The following is a 22,287-nucleotide window of genomic DNA, read 5'->3' on the forward strand; positions in this document are numbered from 1 at the left end:
TGGTGTTTTCAAACATTAAAAATGTGCTTCAGAAAGTTTTTTTAAAAGAAATTTGATTTTTAAGGGCCTGAGCAGGTAAATAAGGAGCAGTGATAGGTATGTTGATGGCATAATGTAAAAAGTTTTTTGGTTTTTTTTATTTAATGTGAAAAGAATATTAAAATTATTTTAGGACTAGACACGTACAGACGGCATTAATGAAATGTGTTAGTGATTTCCTAATCCAAGTGAAAACAGAAACATTCTGTAAAAGACAATAAGGAGTGTAAATACAGTAGATATGATTGGTTACTGGTTTTAAAAATACATTTAAAAAGTGGTGTTAGTTGGTTGTAATACTCCAATTCTCCACTAGGTGGAGCGGAAACCCCACGCTCACCTGTGCACACAAATTGGGGCAATTAAAGTTCTCATTCGGTCTGTTAACGTAACTTCTTCTGTGGTTTTCTTTCTTTCTTTATTTGGTGATGCTTTTGTTTCTTTGCTGTTATTCAAAGATAAATATTTTACAGGTCAGTGACGTACGAAAACATCGACGGGCGTGTTGCTGTTCGTGTGTGTGTGTGTGTGTGTAGAAATGTAGGAAGTAACGTTAACCTAACTTTCGGACCAGGACGACGCGGAGACGTAAATCCTGAGTTTCTGAACGAAGTTGTGATTTCTAGGAGGAAGGACGACGCCGACCTGCTGGGAAATTATTCTGTCTTCATTTGAAAGTCTCTCTTAACAGTTTCTTGGCTCGCTTTTACTTTAACACTCAGGTGAAGGTAGTTTTTTTGTTTGTTTATTTATTCCTCCTTAAAAGTAGTGTGTTAGGAGTCGGTTAGCGCCAAACGGAGGTGCAGAGATCTTCGTCTTCCCGCGGCTCTCAGCGCCTTTTCTGCTTTTAAAAGATGAAATGAGAGGTTTTGCTCAAAAGGTGAGGCTCGTTTTGGTATTTTGATTCTTTAGTGCTGTTTACCTGTGCGGCTGTTTACTTGGGAATTTAGATGGGAATAGTGGGAACTTAAACACTGCTGTTTGTCCTTCTTTTCCTGATTTTAAGTGTGTGTGTGTGTGTGTGTGTGTGTGTGTGTGTGTGTGTGTGTGTGTGTGTGTGTGTGCTTACACAGCGGACCCCTGCTGAGGTTTTGGAGCAGTGAGTTATGCTGAGGACTGTCTCTGACTGTCAGGATGAGCACTACAGATGGATCTGGGGCCCTAGAGTATGATGAAGAGGCCCGTGTTGTGCAGATTTACCCCAGGGTGTCGTATGACACAGCTGCCTACTGTCCCCTGCAGATCAGTGTTGGGGACACCGTGGCGTTGGTCATCCACAATGCTGTGGTTACTCTGGACCTGGATCCCAACCAGGCATACGACCTGCTGGAGGTGAGGAAGAGCGGGGGAAAGGAGAGGCCGCTGGAGGCAGGGGACTCCCCTTTGGAGCGAGTCCTGCTGTGGCCCAGAGAGGTGCAGAAGTGGCACCCTCAGAGCAAAGGGTACTACTTCATCCTGCAGCAGCAGCAGGTCAACAATGGAGGGTGCAGAACAGAGATCTGCACAGGGGAGTGTGATGACCTCTGCAGCCTCTCCACACTGACCGAGGAGAATGTTCTGGAGGTTTTACGCCAACGCTTCTACAAGCACAAAATCTACACCTACGCCAACAAGATCCTCATCGCCATCAATCCCAATAAGTTCCTGCCTGTTTACTACAACCCCATGTACGTCAAAATGTACGAGAACCAGCCACTGGGAAAACTGAGTCCTCACATTTTTGCCATCGCCGACGTGACCTTCCGCGCTATGCTGAACAGGCAGGCTAACCAGTGTATTGTGATAACTGGTGAGAGTGGCTCAGGGAAGACTGAAAGCAGCAGTTATCTCATTCATTGCTTGACTTCACTCAGCCAGAACATGTACTCCAGCGGGCTGGAAAGGACCATCCTCGGGTCCGGGCCGGTGTTGGAGGTAGGTCACTGTTATGTGATGCTGCTCAAACCACTGATGTAAAAAAAAAAAAAAAAAAAATTCAAAATAAAAGTTGGAGCAGTCCAGAGTTTGCCCCCCCTCAAAAGAGGCAGAGGCAACAAGATACCAGAGCTTCTCACATAGCACAACATCTGATAAAAATCACCTTCGATTGTTATCATTTAGGTGTAGAAACACTGAAGAATTCACATTGTTGCCTCCTGAGTCACCAAAACAGTTCACCAAGTCGACTGATTCCAACTGCCACAAACATTTTTCACAGCGTCTCTATTACCTGTTAAATATCACTGCAAACTGAATGAGCTAAACCCACGATTGAAAAAAATCAGTTCTTGCTTTGTGACATTTGACAAAACACTCAACCTTTTCTTTAAAAGAGAGGTGATTTCCTGGTATGAGAAATTATCACTTTAGATTTTAGATCTTGCAGATAGCAGCACACCCATCTACCTCTCTGGGGGTTTTTTTTTCTTTCTTTTACTGAAAACATATTTTCAGTATTTCTACCTGTAACCCCAATTTTCTCTCTTTCTCTCCCTCTTTTTTTTCTTCACCAGCACATACTGCAAACCCCAAATAACATTTTAAGTTTTGTTGAAACATATTAGTTTTGGTTAATTTTTCGAACAGGTGTGTCAAACTTGTTTTAGTTTATGGGTCACACATTGCTTGAGCTGACGGTACAGTGGGGCAAACCAGTAAAACCACTGTAACATAAAAAAGATAAAAGAAGTGCAAAAAAAAGTACATTCAAAACCTCCACCTGGGCCATGGCCAAGCCCTTAGAAAGCTGCAGCTATACACCAGACATCAGACGGATTAACAGCATGGAATGTCTTAACAAATGTGGGGAAACGGTTAAATCTATACAGCTTGACACTACTTTCATTAGACTACATTGCACTGTGGTTTGTAAACTGTAAAGTCATAAAACCTTCAGATCAATGGCATTTTTGCCATTGATGGTGGTGTAGTGGTTAGCACTGTCACCAAAGAGAGTGGCTCAGCGTGGTTTACCTGGGGTTCCTGATTCCTCTGTGTGGAGTCCGTTTCACGTGTAACTAAATGCCCGCATTCACCAAGTGTTATTTGGCACAGATTTTCACACTGGGTGCCCTTTCTAACATGTCCACGATACAGGGATTTGTGTTTTCTCCTGGTCTCAAACCAAGATTTCTTGTATATTATCCGAATGTGTTAGCTGCTACACTGTGGAGTAGGGCTGCCACACACGATTATTTTGATAGTCGACTAGTCACCCATCATTTTTGCGATTAGTCAACTAATCAGATAATGCGTAAAACATACATCTTATTGCACCAGCATGCATCTTCTCTTATATAACTATCATTAGCTTACAGTTTAAGGTATGTGCTAACTAAAAATAAAGACAAGATGATCGTTTATTAAACTTTTAATGAAATTAGCAGATTGTCTCGGTTGAGTTTAATAAAGTCAGCCAGCTACTCCTTGCTATCCAAAATGTAACAGGACGTTGGAGTAAATTCTCGATCATCTCACACTTCTGTTAAATCAGTTGTCTGTTTGACGTTTATCCTACTGCTTTCGGATCTTACAAAGCTTCAAACGACGCGTCGACTACTAAAATAATTGGTCGTCAATGATTTTGATTGATTTTGTAACCAGTTGGGAAGTGGTTCCTGGCAGTTGCAAAGTGAAATTGGAGGACAAAGGGGTGCTTCACTGAAAACTTCTGTGATTGGTTTGGTAGCTAGCAGACTATCGCAGGCACCAATAGATGTCGACTTGTCAGTTTTTGTGCTATTTGTTCAAGTTTCACCTCAGCTTGCAGCATAATCAAGCATTTGCAGGCCTGCAAGTTTGACAATTTTGGTTTTTACAGAGTGATTATGTCATCTCACTAGCAGACTAATGTTGATCATTTGATTCTGCTGCTGTGAGTGACGTGACTAAAGCAGAAAGATTGCTTCAAGCTGAGGTCTGACTTGTGCTGATATGAGTTTTCTGATAGATGAGGGTGATTTTTGTTTTCTTATCCTTTTTTAGACATGCAAATGAAATGCAGAATGTTCCAAATAGTGAAACCACTGACTAGTAACTTCCTGCAGCAGAAACCTCAGCTTAATCAAGAAAAACCACAAAAAAATTCAGCTCTAAAGGAAGCTCCTGTAATCATTTACTAGTGAAAAGCTCTGAAGAGCTATTAATACCATCACATTAGAATAGGAAAACAAATGAGCTTTGCTTTTTTTGTTTGTGATCTATTTGTTTTGCAAACATGTCTCACATCAGGACATCATGACATCTCACATCAGGATTTACATGAAGCTCAAACAATTTCCCAAAATCTGAAGGCACCAGAAAGTAAAGCAAAGTCTGCCGGCTGGGAATTCCCACTTCTTTTTTTGTTTTTGTTTTTTACCCACCGCTGTAGTTTCACTGTAGTCTGTTTTGTTTCTATCACACCATCGTCATGCTACAGTGTCCGTGTAAATGAGTAACGACACATTTCCCACTTGCTTTCTGTTTCATTTGCCTGTTGCACAATTGCACAGTGCATGACAGAGAGCAGACATGAAACTAGGCCAGATGCTTTTCCTCTTTTAAACTTATCTAAGTGTGTGTTGTATTTGCTCAAGGACTGAGAGGAGTTCGCTGACTTGGTGACAGAGATTTGCTTAAATCTCTCCCAGCTACCAAAATGTGTAAGAATGCTCTGTTTGAGTTTATGTACAGGCTTTATCTCTCTGTTGGTACAGCAACTAACCTCATACAAAGGATATCATCCCACTTTGTTTCCGATTATGCACGCACACATACATTCACACACCCACATGCAAACACAATCCCAAAGGACCAGCTTTTCACTGGACAGTTGCTAAATATGGATTCTTCTTCGCTCTAAACAAGTTGAGCGAGTTTCTCCTTCCAACAGGTTGCAGCATAAATATTTTTCCTGTTAGCTGAGCTTTACCTCCTTTTATAGTGTGTTGTGCTCTGTTCCCAAAAAGCTTATGGGGAATCGCCGATTTAGCTGCGTGGTTTATTTAGTATATCTTTATTTGTGTTTACTGTGGTTTATCTGTTGTATTTTATTTCTTTATTTTTTTTAACCAGCAAAATGTTGAACAATTTTTACTGATGTCTGAGTTGTCATGCCACAGTGTTTACCACAGAAAGTCTGGCCTTGCAGCATGAAATAGGCACTCTTGTAGCAATCAGGATCAGTTGACGTTAATCTCTTTCGGGGGGGGGGGGTTATTGTCGTGTAGTTAAGCCACTGGGATTTCCTTGTATGCATGAGTCACGCCTCAAGACTTGTTCCTTTTTATCTAAAATCTGAAAATATTGGGCCTTCTGTTTTTTCCCTGTAACTTTCAGTGTTATCTCAACTGTTGTTGGCACGTAGTGGAAAGTACACCTAGCTTTGATCTTTCTGGTGCTAGGAAACGGCTACTGACTTCAGACTATTTGCAGTCTTTAGTCCGCAGATGACGACACCTTGCATTATCCAGAAATGGTGAATGATTGATTGGGTAGGTATTGGTGATCAGGAATGAGATTGCTGAGCTCCACTGGGAGGATTTGCAGGGTGTTGTCTTGAAGGGAATGAAACAGAGTAGAGAAAAGAAACAGGAACGTGTCAGAACGTGCTTGGGCAGGCCTGCTGCTAAACATAAAGAACAAAGTATAAATCACTTTTCTCTCTCTCTGTATCCCTCTGCTCTCTAATAAAGGCACTCTTTCAATCCATGCCCCTGGTTAGTTTAATCCGTGGATCATGGATTTTCACAAGTCGACATATCGAAGGAGATTACAGATTATTTGAAGCTGTTCTCTGTCCCATTTTCCCCTTTTCCGCCTTCAGCATTCCACAGTCCATTTGGCACCAGTTCCATTACTTATTTTGATTTGCAAATCAGCAACTGCGACATTTAGGTGTTCACTGGTAAACATGAGCTAAGCCAACCATTCCTAGTGTGGGAATTGGCCCCCAAAAAAGGAGAAGTTAAATGAGCAGGATTTCGAGAGCGTTTAGATGATGTGCTTGATGTATTTTACATGATGAACGTGTCTGTCTGTCTCAGTGTTTGTTTCTTTGCCCAAGTCTTGGTCTAGGACAATCAAACGTAACAAAAATGTATCTCAGGCCCCTGATGGTTATTAACTATATCAGACATTATCATGTCATTGTGTTGCCTAGCAATCACCTAGCATTATGATTATATTAGCAGCATGATAGCATTTATGTACCTATAGCAATAAAAGCACCAAACCATTTTTTTTATTGTCATGACAGTAACCTCTCACCTGTACTGTCAAAAGCCAAATCATACAAGCTTAAAGCAACATGCTAGGTGATTTTTTTTTTTTTATTCTTTTACATATAACCATCCTCTACCACACTTTTCTTTTTTCTTTTTTTCTTTCTTTTTGCTTTAGTTAGTGTGATTACGTATATTAGTTTGCTAACAGAACAAATAAGTCAAACAGTACTGTATTATGCAAATGCATTAGTCAAATAAAACAAGACAGAACATTGCTGCTGTTGATATAATATTCATATTCAAATCAGCGGTGAAAGGTGTCGCAGACTGTCTGCACACAAGCTGGAGAACCACAAAATTTAATGAAAGAACAAAATAACTACTCCAAAATCGGAGGAATTTTTTGACATTAATGCCACATTTTTTTGTGTATTAGCAACTTTATTTTTATTGTCATCAATTATAATTTCATTTCCAATGTTTTTGTTTTTAATCAGGATCTCCATCAGCTTCAGTCTAAGCTGATCTACCTGGGATCTGTACACACACCATCCAACAGCCACGGCACATAAACATGAAAGAAGCAGGTTCCTCTTACACAAGCAGCATTGAGTTTCATAGACACAACAATAAGAAATTATTTAAAAAAAAAACACCTGCATTAGAGTCAATGCATAATCACTCTACAGACATAACGTATTCTCCAGTATAATTTCTATTTCATTATATCACTGCATGTCCCATTTACGTATTTATACTTTGCACTCATATTCACACAGCACATATACATCCTGTCTCCATCAACTGTCTTCTGTATTCAGATAACTTTAGTTACAGTTCTTGCTGGTTTTGGTAATACTGCTTTAAATTGTGAATGGGCTGATAGTCGGTCCAACAGTGAGCCGGCCCAATTTACCATGAACTTTCTTTGAAAAGGACCAGAACAGATAACACGACACGGCATTTAAAACCTGTTTCATAATCTTAGCACTGCTTGAAAAATAATAAACTATAAAATATATTAAAATTTATCACTGAAATTTTCTTCTTCTTCTTTCATGAAGAATAGAAAACAGCTTATTTTTTACATTTGCATGTCCTCAATGTGAAAAAAAAAGTTCCCCATTATAACTTCTTTCACTTCTGGTATTTCCCACTATGGTAATTGCTTTTTCTCAAGGCTAATTCATAGAGACCAACCTCACAAGCATCTACATATCTACCTGAATTAGTACCTCCATTATCTTTGGGTCTATAAAGGACCTCCATCTTTTTTCTGCATATCATGGGTTCTCTGAGTTTTGACGAGTGAGTGCACATTTCCAGCATGTGATTGAGGATGGGAGAGGAAGAATACCTGGTCTTTGTTATGTTCACAGATTGGTGGTTTACTGTGATGACTGTGATTTTTGTTCTGGTTTTCTTTACACCATCTGCGTTTGTCAGTGTTGTGATGGTTAAGTTAAAATTGTTACCCGTGTTTGAGGGAGCTGCTCGTTACACTGAGTCTTGATCCCAGTATAAAGTCTTTTTATTTATACTTTATACTGCATACCAGCTATCTTTTTGTCTCTCCACATACCTTTTATTTTTTCCCAGCTGCATCCACCAACATTATTTAGTTGCCTTTATTCTTTATGTGAAATTGATTCATCTGAAATTTAAAAGGAAATTTGATAGTCTGTCGAAATTTACATGGGTGTAATTTTGAGAACTTTTCAGTGATTTTTAAAGTTGTTCCTCCTGGCATGTGATCAGAGCCGTGTGCGTATCTAGCTCACTGTCTGCACCGCTGCTCTGACCTGTTAGGACATGACCGTCAGCCGAGCAGATAAAGAAGGGGTGTTAGTTTAGCACCTGGGCCTGATTAGGAAAAACTATTTAATCACTACCCAAAAAAATGCAGACAATTACCGTACCTTTCTTTGAGTGTGAAGAAGCGTAATCAATTCCCGTAAACATCGCCCATTACAACAAAACCTGAACAGCCTGAGGTTCCTAAGAAAGAGCAATTGAGTCATGACTTTTTAATCTCACAGTCATCATGCTAAAAATACACTGACACAGACAATTTATCATCCTTACTTCAGTGGCAGGGTGGTGACTTTGTCTTTAAAACAGTCAAACTGACCTAAGTGCTCTGATTTGGCTTAAATGAGCAGCCCCCAAAACTTTGCTTTCCTTTTTAGAAAGTTTTCAAATAATCTGGGGGGACAAATTGGACCGTTTGGTAGACAGAATCCATGTGCGTCTCACTCTGTCGCACATGCATGCAAGCTTTAGATGGTTGGCATGGATGAGTCAGCAGCATCTATTAAGTGACAAACAATTATGGGCCTTTATCTGAGACTTTTAATAGCGGGACTAAGAAGAGACCTGATAACCGTGACAGTGGTCATAAAATTCCTTCAAGGAAGGGAAATAAATCTTAGTTTAATTGATAACAAATATAAAAGACAAAAAGACGGTGGTATAAGAACCAGCTGATGTTGAGAATTTTAAAAGGATGCATTAATCAGCGCTTAGCTGATAGGTTTTAGTTTTTGAATAAACATTTGTGAGGTTGAGCAACAGCAGGCAGAAAATACCAGCCAACAAAGAAGGAACTGGGCCTTAAATGACAGCAAATCTCTTTTCTTTCTCTTTTTTGTTTTAGTTTTTATGAACTCATGAGCAAAACACAATTTCAATGAGCTTCTGTTCTCAGTGCTCCTGCTTGTAATAGAGATGAACAGCTGTTAGCGACCTCTCTGAGCAAAACAGGTTAAATATCTGCAGAAAACACAAAAACAGTTTATAAAGTGAAGGTGCTTTTTTGCTTTCCTTTTTGTGTTCACTCCTGATTTATAAGATGTGCACTGAAGCACAACTCATTTACACCAACTCTATCCATGTCATTACATAAAACCGACTAATGGTAACAGTAATCTGCCATCCACAAACCTACATTTACTGTGTTTGGGTGCCAGTGTTTGTGGAAAACATGCCGATGAATTAGTCTGTTTATTTTACTGAAAACTGATGTTCTTTATGTTTTAAACAGGCCTTTGGCAACGCCAAGACCACAAAGAATAACAACTCCAGTCGCTTTGGGAAGTTCATCCAGCTCAACTACCTGGAAAGTGGTGTCATCAGAGGGTAAAGCGCCCTTTATTGTTTTTCTCATGGACCACCTCTGATTGAGTCGTGTCTCTTCAAAGTTAACCGTTTGTTTCATAGTAGTTTTTCTTCCAGTGTCACAAAAGAACAATTGCAGCTTCATGGGTTTTGTTGACGTTCTCTTCCTTTGTCTCTCGTTCAGGGCCGTTATTGAAAAGTACCTACTGGAAAAATGCCGCGTGGTGACCAGAGATAAGAGTGAGAGGTATAAATAAGACTCAAATAGAATACAAGATTCAAACATGTGCAATTTTTAGAAAATCTCTTCTGGCAATAATCATGTTCACACCACTCCCCAGTTTGTACAAGAAACCTTATGTCTACCATAGCCCAATAAAAGCGCTGAGTCATTGGGAAAGTTGAAGTGAAAATTGCTTCTCCTGCAGAAACTTCCATGTGTTCTACTATCTGCTGATGGGCGCGTCCAAAGACGAGCAGGAGGAGCTACATCTTCTAAAGCCACAGGATTATCTCTACCTCAAACAGGTACCTTTGATCCACAGGCTTTACAGCAGCAGTGAGAGAGAAAGTGGAAGACCAGCTTAAATACATGCCATATATAACGTTATCAAATGCGTGAAAACCAGCGAGATATGTTTTATGGAAACAGACCTACAGGGTCTTGAAACTTCTTGGAAGTAAAGAGAAGCCTGTGAAAGCAGCTGCAGTATAATTAATAAACAGATATTCACATGAAGCTAAAAAAAAAAACTACACTTTAATTGCACTTAACACCACACATGCTTTTCCTCCAAATAATATTACTATATGGAGGACCTAAGAACGTGTCTGACATGTTCGTTACTTTTCCTCACTGACTCTTTTACCCTCGTCTCCCTGTTTATAGATGTAGATTTAACTGAAATTACAGGTTAACCACCTGATAAGAGTGTCTCCTGTTTATTGCATCAACCAGGGAAAATTGATATTCCCATTTATATTTTTTTATTTTTTAGCAGCTTTTATATTTTAATGATGGTAAACATTTGTTTTTATATGTTTTCCTTATTATAGTCATGTGACATTCATCTGTCGTGTGTCATAGCCAGCAGCCCATAACTTGAAAGGAAGGTGACTGGATTTTGTGGCAACATTGACTCATACTATGTCACCACACAATGCAACAGTAACTGCAATGCTACAAACTGGAGTAAAAGTAATCCAATTCAGTTTCATTTCTATAGCAACAACAGCAATAGCTATCTGTAGGGGCTGAAAACATGCCTTCTATGTGAGGATGAAGAGGAACCATAACCCTAAAAAGAGCCCCTGGTACACCACTAACCTGTTCATGTCTCTAATTGTTTTTCCTCTCGTGGCGACACACCCACTGAGGAACAAACGCTGGGTAATGGCGATTCTGTTTTGAGACATGTTAAGCTAGAGACACCAGCCGTAGTGAATTGTCGTTTAAGAACCAGACAGTGAAGGGACTTGAACCTGCTGGCCAACGATAAACATAAATGTTGTGTCAGTGTAGATGTGTATGTATGCTTTACCTGAGGTTGTTCATTATGCAGCTGCTGTACAGGAAATAAACATCTGTTCACGTAAAGCTGAAAAACTGCACTTTTAACTGAAACACTGTCTGTGCTTCTCCACTAAATTACATTATTAAATGCAGGACTTAAGAACAAGTCTGGCATGTTTGTTTATTTTTCACTGACTCTTTTACCATTGTCTCCCTGTTTATAGATGTAGATTTAACTAAAATTACAGTTTAACCACCTGAAAAGAGTGCTTGTACACTCAGACATGCGCAGACTGTTTTCCTTCGTGGTGATGAAAGGAAATGCTGGGCTGGCATGTAAAAGGGCATTTATTCTTCCAGGACCTGAAGCTCAGTAAAGGACCTCTCCAACAGCCAAACCCATGACATGACATTGACCAATAAGATGAAAGGAAGAAAAATCTGGTCAAAATTTGTACTTGTAACTCTAAACTTGCACACAAGCAAAGGGACTTGAGCACAGAGTTTTACAGGTAGTTTTTTGCTTTCTGTGTGCAACCTGTGCGACCTTAACGAAAAAATTTTAAAGTTGTGTAAATATTTTTTACAAACAAAAATCTTTTTTACACGCACACAAATTCTCATCTAAAGATGCACAAACATCAAATTTTCAGATATTTTGGTTTACAAGGTTACAAAACTCAGTTCACAAATACGCATTTGATTTAGAAGTACAAATTATTTATTACCACAATTTGAGCCCATAGTGCAGCAGCTTGTACTCTGCCAGTGTATACATCTGCCACTGCTCTCGTGTTCTTTCCTCTAATAGTTCGTTCACTGTGAAGACGCGATCACTGCTGAAGTCTTGTACGTATCAGAAAAAGCGACTTTTGCTCAGTATTTCAAGTCCAACATGATCAGCTCAGTTTCACTCATGAAGACGTGCCAGTGCACAAGTATACATGGAAACAACAGCGTTACCCACTGCAATACAGACTCTATACCTGTGCATGCACACATAAAAATCCACACAGAAAGCATTTGATCTCAGCGTTACTGAGTTAAACCAAACATACAGGTTTGTGCATTCCTCAGTTTGCATGTTCTTGCATGATGCAGTGTGTGGATTCTTATATAACTACATCCATAAACATCTGTCTTTGCTTAACATGCATTTGTGTTCTGCATGTTCCACAGGAAGACCTGCTTTTAGACGATCAGGAGAAACTTGGGCAAGAGTACAAGAGGCTCCATCAAGCTATGGAGATGGTTGGGTTCCTGCCCTCCACTAAGAAACAGTATGTATGATAATGATAGAAAGAGCTAAAATGCTACAGACTAGAATAAAAGTTATACTATACTAGTGTCAGTAACAGGTCAGAGCTTGTCCGAAAGCACCTGGCAGCCTCGGGACAAGGCATATGCAGAAAAGCAAAAACAACATAGTTTGTATGCTGTTCAGGTTGGTTTCCCTGACAAAAAAACACCCACAGCAATTCATAGTTTGAAAAGGTGGGAAGTTTAAAAAACAAAAGTAGTAATAAAGGGTTTTATAGATTTGGTCATGATTTTTTTTTTTTATATTGAAGGAGGTGCAGACTTACACATGCAGCTTGCTTTTAAGCTTTTTTCTTTTAAGATAATGTGAAGCACTGGATGTCCCAAAAGGCAGCACTGATATATTTAGAGCAACAAAACAATGTTAAATATGCCACCAGTTCATCAGTGATGTGTGGATGCGATTGAGGGGGGGAAAAAAGTTTAAACAGTAATGTAAAAGTAATTGTGTGTCCTTTGGCTGTCTCATTTGGTCTTGGGCACAACTAGATTAACTTTGCATGGTTCACAGTTTTAAGTAATCCGTATTTAGCTCATACGTTTGTTTTGTGGGTTTTGCTGAGATGACTACATTGAAGATGTTGCCAGTGTCATTTAGAGCAATCTGAGGTTTTAAGGAACACTGACCACCTTTAATATGAACACTTAAAAAGTAAAAAAACCAATGAATTTTCTTCTACTTATTTAATTAAAGGGGCGGAGGCCTGGTGCCTGCCCCAAGACAGGCCCTTGGGTTTGAATCCATCTGTGTGGACTTTGCATGTTGTCTCCAGGTGCTCCAGCCTCCTCCCACAATCCATTCAGGTCTTTGGACTGTGGGAGGAAGCAGACGAGGATGAATAGACAGATTATATTACGGATACAGATTATATTGAAATTGAAATTCTGTGATATTATATGACAAAGTGGACATTTGGTTCATACATTTGATAAGATTAACTGACTGTGTTTGTGTCCAATGTGCAGCATATTTTCCATCCTCTCCGCCATCCTCCACTTGGGTAACGTCACATTCACTCAGTCAGACGACCCTCCGCGTTTGGAGGTTGGACCTCCTGAAGTCTTGTCTATACTGTCAGACCTGTTGAAGGTATGATCAGAAACAGCCGATTTAGTGTTACTGCAGTGTACTGCGTACTGCTACATTTGTAATGGTCACTTGAAAGGGTCCAGTTAAGTTCCAGAGAAAATGAAAACTAAACTGCGTCAGTGTGGTTTGTAAATAAACATGTCTCAGTCTGTAATTTTAGTGGCATTTGCAGAAGATTGAAGAAATGCCTCAATACTTATGTATTTCTTTTTATTTCCAGGTGGAAGAGGAATCACTGGTGAATACTTTGATCAAGAGAAAAATGATAACTGCCAGCTTCACCATAGCTTTACCGTACACGCTAGATGAGGTAGTTTAAATGTTAACTTGATCTTTAATTTTACAAGTCAACTTTTATTGCCTTCTTCCTACATTAACGTCACATTTTAATCATCAGCTATATAGAAGAGAGAGATGATGTCACTCAGTAGTTGGTTAGTTTCTTTTTAGGAAGCCTCAAGCCTCAGCATGTTCAGCGTCATCATCAAGATGACTAGACTCTGTGTATGGAAAAAAAAATTTCCAAAATTAGTCTCCATTCTGATTCTTACATGAACCAAGATTTACAAAACAAAACAAAACTCATGAGGAAAAGTGTTGCTAAGATTATAGATCAAGGGGCTTGAGCCCTGTTTCTCTCATAGACTTTTATAGAATTAAACCCCTAAAACAGCGGTCCCCAATATTTTCATGGACCGTCCTTTAATGTGTAGCAGATAAATACAACAATACGACCAAGACAAAAACTGTGGTGTTTTGTAACTATAATAATAAACGCGAATTCAGTGTGTAATTGTGTTACTTTATTAGCAGCGTCCATAGTACCAGTTGAAAACACGCCTCAACCACATTCCATAACAAGGTATAGACACCGCAACATTAGTGATTCAGCAATTCCAAGATGAGCAATCATTTGCTGTTGGTTACTATCACTGCAATTAGGGGAGGCTTTTTCCCAAACTCTGGGAACGAGCAGGCAAGTTAAAGCCGTACAGAAGAGGCATGTAAACACATCAGGGTAGAAAGGGAACACTCCCTTTTTACACTGAAAAATGAGTTTTGACACTCGTGATGCTAATATTATGTGACTGTAATGTTATGCTCCTGTGCTTTCAGGCCGTCGCAATGCGAGACTCCATGGCCCAATCTTTATACGGCGCTCTGTTTGACTGGATCATCCTTCACATCAACCATGCGACCATGAACAGACGAGACATGGAGGAGTCCATCTCAGTGAGTCGCATGATTCAATATAATAACGATATAATTGAGATGAAAAGCCTTTCCTTACTTTTCCATGTCCAAATTCATTCCTGCCAGGCTGCTTCACTTTAGATTCATTTAGTTGGGTTTTTTTTTATACGATTAGATTCAAATAAATCCATTAATATATGTGTGCTTTTTTTTTTTTTTTAAATGGAACAGGTCTGTGTAATATTTAGCTCATAAATTAACACTTTTGAGTATGGTGCCTTTGAATTTGTCTGCATTGCTGTTTTGTTTTTAGTGTTTGTCCATCGGTGTCCTGGATATGTTTGGCTTTGAAAACCTCCAGTCAAACAGTTTTGAGCAGCTGTGCATCAACTACGCCAACGAGACACTGCAATGTTACATCAACCACAACATCTTCAGGCTTGAGCAAGTAGGTTTATTTATACACATTTACAACAAGAAAAAGTTCTTTTCATTATTATAACTGGACACACCATACACGTGCGCTTAACTGGCAAGTTCTGAAATACGTTCTTCTTCACAGCTTTTCACGCACATATTGGCATGTTTTACAACATACACTCAATGGCCACATTTTTTTCTGTTTTTCTCTTTTCTTTACTTTCAAATCAAAGAACATTGAGCAATCAGACAACAAATTGAATATGTGCAATAAATTGAAATTTGCGGATAGTAAATTTCATTTTACTATCATTGCAACACTGTGTTACTAACGGCATTCTTGAGCTTGGAAGACTGATTCACAGTAACACATGACATGATTGCGTAAATATGTTGTGATAAATGCCAGGAGGAGTTTGTGGAAGAGGGCATTGTCTGGAAAAACATCGAGTTCAGCGACAACAGCGACTGCGTTCAGCTGTTCGACAAGAAGTCGATCGGACTCTTCGACCTGCTGGAGAAGGAGAGCAAGTAAGTGAACTCATACTACTGTAGACCTTATTAATTTAATTTTCATCTATATATATATATTTTTTTTAATTCAGTTTCCATAGTTCATTTGCTTGTTGAAATTATTTTTTTGTTACATAAAAATGTCTAATTAGTTCAGGTGTTCGTTTTACACTCTAATTAGACTGTCAAGACACAGAAAATGTTTCAGTACTTAAAGCCACCTCAGGCTGGCTGTGTAGGGAAAATAAACTATGACATGTTTTTTAAAAAAAATATTGTTTGTTAGTTTTTTTTTGTTTGTTTGGTTTTTTTTTTTTTACTTTCGCTAAAATGTATTTTAAAACTAGTGTGAAATCTTAGTTTAGTTTTTGTTAATATTTTGGGGGGGGGTTAAAGAAACAAATAAAATTTACATTATTGAAACTATTTAATTGTTTAATTACAAGGCAATGTAGTTAAAATAGAAATTTTGTATTAATGAATAGCCTATAATGACAATTATAACTTCGGTGAGGACATACTTTATACTTTAGTTATGTATTAGCAGACGAGTTAAACTTTTTGCCTTTTGCATCAGTTCATTTGTTACCAAAAATATACTGAAATCAAAGAAGTATCCGAGAGCACAAACCTCCAGCGAGGCAGCTCACATTCTGGGCAGTTTTAATTTTATTTTGCACATATTCAGATTGTTTTGTTTCATTTTTGTTTTTCTTCACACTTTAAGAAGTTTTTAGTTCAGTAAAAACAAGTTCAGACGGGCTTTTATTTGACCTGGTGAAAGACACATTGATATACATGACATAATTCTGTGTGTAATCATTGTTTTTTTTTTTTTTTTAATGCGGCTGTAGTTCATGTGTAGCGTTCATTTAATTGTAGTAAAATTCATTCAAGTGTTCAGTAATTAATATTAATTGAAGTTTGTTTTGGTTTAAAACAGGTTGTACACGTATTCAAATGGTTATATATTTAAATGATTGTAACCTGTTACTGTAATGAGAAAAAAAATCAAGTACACTTGCATTAGAACAGACTGTAATTAATCTTTTATGAACGCTCAAATTAAAAAGGAGTTAAATAAAAATTCAGTTTGAATTATTTTTCGGGCAAATCACAGCTAATAACAGGTAGAGATGATTCAGTTCATCACAGTATACTTTCTGTATTGTCAGTCTAGTAAATATGCCAGAGCCAACTCTTCTTTTTAAAATGTAATTATTTCTCTATGTAACGTCAGTTTAAAAAAAACAAAAACCACTATGGGATGAAATGATTTTTTTTTATTTATTTTTGAGGTTGCCTTTATCTCGTCTTACCATTGTTTAGTCGTACATTTATTCCATATGTCAGCGGTCCCCAACCCCCAGGAGTCGTTTGGTGCTGGGCTGCGAGAGTTGAGGCTTTCAGGTCTTCAGGGTTTTTATTGGTTTTTATCTTTTTTTTAGTGTGTTTTTATTTTTTATTTATTTATTTAATTTTTTTTGCGTTTTTTATCGTTAACTCCGTTTTCCTGGGTCTTTTCCTGGGTGTTATCAATAAATCTTCTTTTTTGGGTTATTTTTGTTGTTGTATTTATCTGCGACACCTTAAAGGCCGGTCCGTAAAAATACTGTTGGACATAAACTGGTCCGTGGCCCAAAAAAGGCTGGTGCCTTATGTCATGTATTTTTCTTTCTCACTGTGTTTCTTCAGCCTCACCGAGGCCACAGACAAGAGTCTGCTGGTAAAGATAAAGAAGCAGCATCAGGACAACCCATACTTCAAACCATCTCCACACACAGAGCCAACTTTTGTGATTCAACACTTTGCTGGGAGGGTTAAATATCACATCAAGGTGGAGTAAAATTCTTCTTCTTTTTTTTGGCTTTGCAGTAACCTTGTTTGATAAGGAAGTGTGGGGGGAAAAAACTCTTTGCAGCCAAGTAAATCATTAATTCCCTCCACAGAGAAAACTGTGGAAGCATTGTTAGTTTTTAGTGTCAGACACATGTGTAAACACTGCGAAGGCTGTGAACCACACACGGTTGTGTACTGATCATTACTATTTCTCATTCATTAGGACTTCAGAAAGAAAAACACAGAACACATGCGTCCTGATGTCATATCACTTCTACGGAGCAGTGAGCGCTCCTTCATCCATCACTTGGTTGCTTCCAGCCCGGAAGCACAGTTCAGATGGGGTGTCCTCCGAGCAGCCATCCGCATCCTCACAGTATTCAAGAACCTGGGACGTCGACGGGAAGAATTAAGTGGGTAGTTTAGTTATGGTTGACAGTTATCTAAAAAAAAAAGAGAGAGAAAAGTGAATTTCCTTTGTAGGACAACATTGGCACCTTTGTTTGACTTTCTTTCCTTAATGAGTTTGTCAGCCTTTATCAAGACAGTCGAGTTTCTTTATGTGAAATGTTTCTCATTTTTGTTATAATGTACAACTAGCTTGCTTTACTGTCGCCACAGCTGCTGCAAGGCGGAAGTCTTTTAAAGAGATACTAGATAAGCGCCGGAGTACTTTGACTCAACTATCCAGGTAAATATAACACACAAGTACATGAATGGCACATATTGGGAATTGGTCTCGATGCAGACACCAACAAGATATATGTCGTTTAGCACTGGATGATGAATAAAAAGCTTAACATCCAGTGAGTTAAGTTTCACATGGTCATATAAGCAAAAAACAAAACATAACATAAGAACGGTTCTGTGCTGATAAAGTTAAAGAGGTTCTCTCATTCTTGCAGTACCAGCACGAGTCTGGATTTCTCCTTTGATCACTCTGATGAACGACCAGTTGATGTATTTGATTTTTTGGCCATGGGTCACGACCAAACCAGCCAGCCCGTCTGCTGTACTGTGCAGAAAAGGTGAGCTTGCTTTTGGTTAAACAGTTATATTATATATAACAGTTTTTCATAATCCTCTTTCTGTCTGTTTTCTGCAGGAGAACTAAAAGCGGTCGACAGAAGCAGATTATCCCAAAGGTAAAGCCTCATAACTCATGGATGTTAACTGATTCTTTATCAATAGTCTTTGATTTTGTTTTAGAGTCAGGAAGCTCACAGTTATATTTATGTTTTATCAAACAGAACCTTGTTGATTTGCGTTCTCTCCGACACATTATTGGTCTCACGGGGCACGACCTAACCAGCAAATCCATCTTCCATCCTCACCGAAAATCAAATCCTTCTACAGTAGGCTCTCAGTTCCAGGTTTGTCTTCAGCATAACATCTAAAATATCCCTGGTGTGGAAACATTTTAATACTATGTCATTCTTAACGGTGATATCCTCAAGTGACACCCTATCAGAAAGGCTTAAAAACTCTGTTGCCGTTTAAGATGAAGTACTTTAATGAAAACTTGCTCACTGTTTGTATGCTTCTTGCAGGCATCACTCACAACTCTGATGGACAGAATTGCAAAAGCCGAGCCTTTCTTCATTTTCTGTGTGCGCGCCAATGCTGAAAAGGTAATCTGTGAATCTGTGGCATCATCATTATGAAGTTTATATGTTTCACTGAATAAGAAACTTCATCATTTTTTTTTTTGTTTTTTTGTTTATTTAAACAGAAGGAGCTGTGCTTTGATGATAAACTTGTCCTAAACCAAATCAGGTATACAGGCTTACTGCAGATAGTTCACATCCAGAAGTCTGGCTACAGTGCCAAATACACATTTGAGGTGGGCACTCGTTTTAATGTGATTCTACTTATAAATGTATATAAATAATCATCCTCAGGAAAGGAACAACTGATTCATTCATTTTCATCTTCTGATGCTGTTTTTCTCTCAATGGCAGGAATTTGTTGAGAAGTTTAGGATTTTGTTTCCACAAGGAACTGCTGCAACTCCAGCGCACATCACGGCACTGTTTGAGTGGATGGCTTTGGATAAGAAGACCTACCAAATAGGAAAAACAAAGGTAGATCACAATATCGCTTTTCAAACCAATCAGCCCCATATTAAATTGCCTCTGGTCTCCCTTTAAAAGCGTTCGTTAATAACTACAATTTCAGAATTACAATAATACATTTTAGAATTCTGACGCAAGTAAACTAATAAACACGCATAAATGTCAGAGAAGCAGGGTGTGTGTGTGCTAAAATCTAGAGAAGAGTTAACTGCACAAATGTGTCTGCATTTATTATATGTATGGCATCTTCTTATCTACTCAGGTTTTCCTTAAGGAAAAGCAACGGCAACTGCTTCAAGACACACTCAACAAAGAAGTGATGCGCCGCATCATCACCCTGCAGCGCTGGTTCCGCACGTGCCTCATAAGGTTCCACTTTCTGCACAAAAGAGATGCTACAATGATCATACAGGTGCAGCACTTTTGTTTATGCTCACTGCTAAACAAAAACAAAAAACTCTGAGGCTGAGCCAGTAAGATTTGGGTCACTTAGGCTCTTTTTTTTTTTCTTGCTGTGCCAGTAACTGAAAATGTTCCTCAAAGTCAAAAACATACTTGATTAGGGCTAAAATAGTATTTCTGCTCTTACAGAGGAGATGGCGTCAGTTTTCTCTGACCCAAAATCGAACCGCTACATTGATGCAGGCAGCATGGAGGACGTCCATGGAGGCATCCAAACACACGGAGTGGAAGCAGGATGATGGCGGCTCCAAAGACCGGGGCGGACAGGAAAGGTACTGATGTGGCTGAAGTGCATTACAGGAGTAACAGCTCTTGTAGTTATTATTCAGATATGCCATTACTCGGATTGTGAGCATTACACTGATTGATCTCTTTGAATTGATGATGTATCCCACACTCAGTGCATTAGGCTCATTTATCTGGCGCAGAGTGCTGCATTCAAGGGCATGCAAGCAAGCAGTAGATGATTTCAGATTAATACTATAAGGAAATATGTGTTTGCTCACAAACACATGCCCTTGACAATCCAGTTTATTTTTAAAGGCATGCATTTATCAGGGTATGTACGCTGAAATGAACCATTTGAAAAATATGCTTGTCAGTGCCCTCTGGTGGCTAAATAATAGTAGGACAAAATAGGATATGTGCTAATCTGCTGTATCTGTGATAGCTTTACGGAAGCAAAATGGTCTCTGGTTTAATAATAAATTTCAGGTAAAATGAGAATTTAGCAGTTAAAAACTGTTAGGATTCATATTCATTTCACTTTTTTCTCTAATCTTTTTCTTTTTTTTTAATAACAGCTTGGGAAAAAGGGAGTTGAAGAGGCAGGAAAAAATGGAGCAGCCTGACCCAGTCAATAGTCTTGCTGTACAGCGGGACAAAGGCAATGAGAAACGTCAAGGCAAATCCCCTCCATCACTCACCAGACCCTTCTCCGTCCCTGTAGATCTAGTTTCCATTAACAATGACTCCACCAGCCACACTAAGGGAAACACACTTCAGCGCTACAAAGATTTCGGGGGATTCAAGGAGAAGGCCGATAGGTGGAAGGACAACAGACATAGTGCAGGAGATTCAGGTTCTGAAGCACTCCGGCAAAGAAATTATAGGAGAAATAAATTTCAGTAAGTTTTTCAACTTCTACAGTCAGTGGTTCTGCTAACATGGCCTCAGAAAAATGTTTTGAATACAGTCCAAGGTCCAAATTTGGGCAACCACCACAGTGCATTTTATTATTGATGTTTTTGAAGTGAAGACTTTGAGCTCACAAAGACTCAAAAGTAAAAGTTTAATAGGATGCCTGTTTCCTCATTCTTCAGTGATCAATTAAGCAGATAAGTGTTTAACTTTTTTTTTTTTTTAGATTTTCACTGAAAATCTGATCGTGAGACTCAGTGAGACGATGATGTAGGTGAAGGAGGCCATTGTTAGGCTGAAAAGAAACCCACCAAGAGATTTTTGAAACTTTAGGCGTGGCCACATTAACAAATCCAATAAATTTTTAAAGAGTAGGGAGTGCAAAGCACACCAAAAGGCCCAAAATGGGAGACACGTTTTTTCCTTAGCTAAGAAAAACCTCACCCAGCAAGTCCAAAACATTCTTTAGCAGGTAGGCGTATCATTGTCAAGGTCTGCAATCAAGAGGCGCCTTCATGAATGTGAATAGGGTGAAGATGAGACAATAGCCGGGAAAATGTCTGTTACTGCAGCTTTAAAAAAAAAAAAAAAAAACAACTTTGCTCAGAAAGTTGAAAGTCACACTAAAGAAGGAGTTCAGTTAAACAGCGAAGAGCTCAGAGAGTCCAAATCTAAATGATTCAGCAAGAAGCTTAATCCCAAAATGAATGTAGGGCATGCGGTATGACCAAGGTTTTCTGAGTCTGTCTTTGTGGCAGCACAGTGCAAACACGTTTGAGAAAGTGATTAGCTGCATCTCCACTATGTGGTGCAGAGGATGGTCATTATCCACAGCCACAGTTATTTGGATGACCTCCGCATCACCTGACAGAGGAATCCAAACAGTGTGTGGATTCACACTAGATCCAAACACCAGCAGCAAGGACAAATTCCCTTAGTGAGTAATACGGATGCATTTCTGCAGGAAATTATTACGCAATCAACATCCCAGTCTCCCTGAAAAGTCCTGAAGTCATGGAAGGTCACACTGTGGTCCGGGAAGTGAGAGTGTGTCTTCATGAAAAGCGCATCAAACTGCACTCTTTGTTCCCTCTGGTGTTAATCGGCTCACCACAGCTGGTCCATCTTATATTCCACAAAGATCACATGCTCCCCGATGATCGTTAGACCAGCTCCAGATTTCAAATCGCAGCTGGGATTTCAGACTTTGCTCCGGGCAGTCACATCATCATTGATGATCAGGTGTTGGAAGTTCTCTGTCGTTGAGAGTGCAAAGGAAGACAAGTAGTAGGCTTTTAGATCTTGACTTTGAAAGACTGGGGGGAAACAAAAGACAGCCACTTCATTTGCTTGAATGTGAGCCAAAAAAAACAACGTTAG

General features: G+C 39.0%; 1 protein-coding gene across 4 annotated transcripts in view; it reads left to right on the top strand.

The window, feature by feature from the left end:
- The first annotated feature begins 366 nt into the window (after positions 1–366).
- LOC113010470 (myosin IXb) overlaps positions 367–22,287 on the top strand; it is a 31,165-nt gene continuing 9,244 nt past the window's right edge. Inside the window, exons 1-24 of one of the 4 annotated variants that reach the window (XM_026149526.1) lie at positions 370–512; positions 806–919; positions 1,113–1,953; positions 9,268–9,362; positions 9,526–9,588; positions 9,770–9,869; positions 12,034–12,134; positions 13,141–13,264; positions 13,485–13,574; positions 14,381–14,497; positions 14,772–14,906; positions 15,288–15,409; positions 17,087–17,228; positions 17,454–17,643; positions 17,852–17,921; positions 18,136–18,258; positions 18,336–18,375; positions 18,481–18,603; positions 18,781–18,861; positions 18,963–19,073; positions 19,192–19,314; positions 19,568–19,717; positions 19,897–20,039; positions 20,571–20,894. In XM_026149526.1, coding sequence (XP_026005311.1) covers positions 1,174–1,953; positions 9,268–9,362; positions 9,526–9,588; positions 9,770–9,869; positions 12,034–12,134; positions 13,141–13,264; positions 13,485–13,574; positions 14,381–14,497; positions 14,772–14,906; positions 15,288–15,409; positions 17,087–17,228; positions 17,454–17,643; positions 17,852–17,921; positions 18,136–18,258; positions 18,336–18,375; positions 18,481–18,603; positions 18,781–18,861; positions 18,963–19,073; positions 19,192–19,314; positions 19,568–19,717; positions 19,897–20,039; positions 20,571–20,894 — 3,347 coding nt within the window. In that variant the 5' untranslated portion in view covers positions 370–512; positions 806–919; positions 1,113–1,173. Of the gene's footprint in view, positions 920–1,112; positions 1,954–9,267; positions 9,363–9,525; positions 9,589–9,769; positions 9,870–12,033; positions 12,135–13,140; positions 13,265–13,484; positions 13,575–14,380; positions 14,498–14,771; positions 14,907–15,287; positions 15,410–17,086; positions 17,229–17,453; positions 17,644–17,851; positions 17,922–18,135; positions 18,259–18,335; positions 18,376–18,480; positions 18,604–18,780; positions 18,862–18,962; positions 19,074–19,191; positions 19,315–19,567; positions 19,718–19,896; positions 20,040–20,570; positions 20,895–22,287 lie in introns of all 4 variants that reach the window. The other 3 variants (XM_026149528.1, XM_026149525.1, XM_026149527.1) reach the window with 3 other exon arrangements.

The sequence above is a fragment of the Astatotilapia calliptera genome, chromosome 18 (genome assembly GCF_900246225.1).
Source record: "Astatotilapia calliptera chromosome 18, fAstCal1.2, whole genome shotgun sequence".
Classification (NCBI taxonomy): Eukaryota; Metazoa; Chordata; class Actinopteri; order Cichliformes; family Cichlidae; genus Astatotilapia; species Astatotilapia calliptera.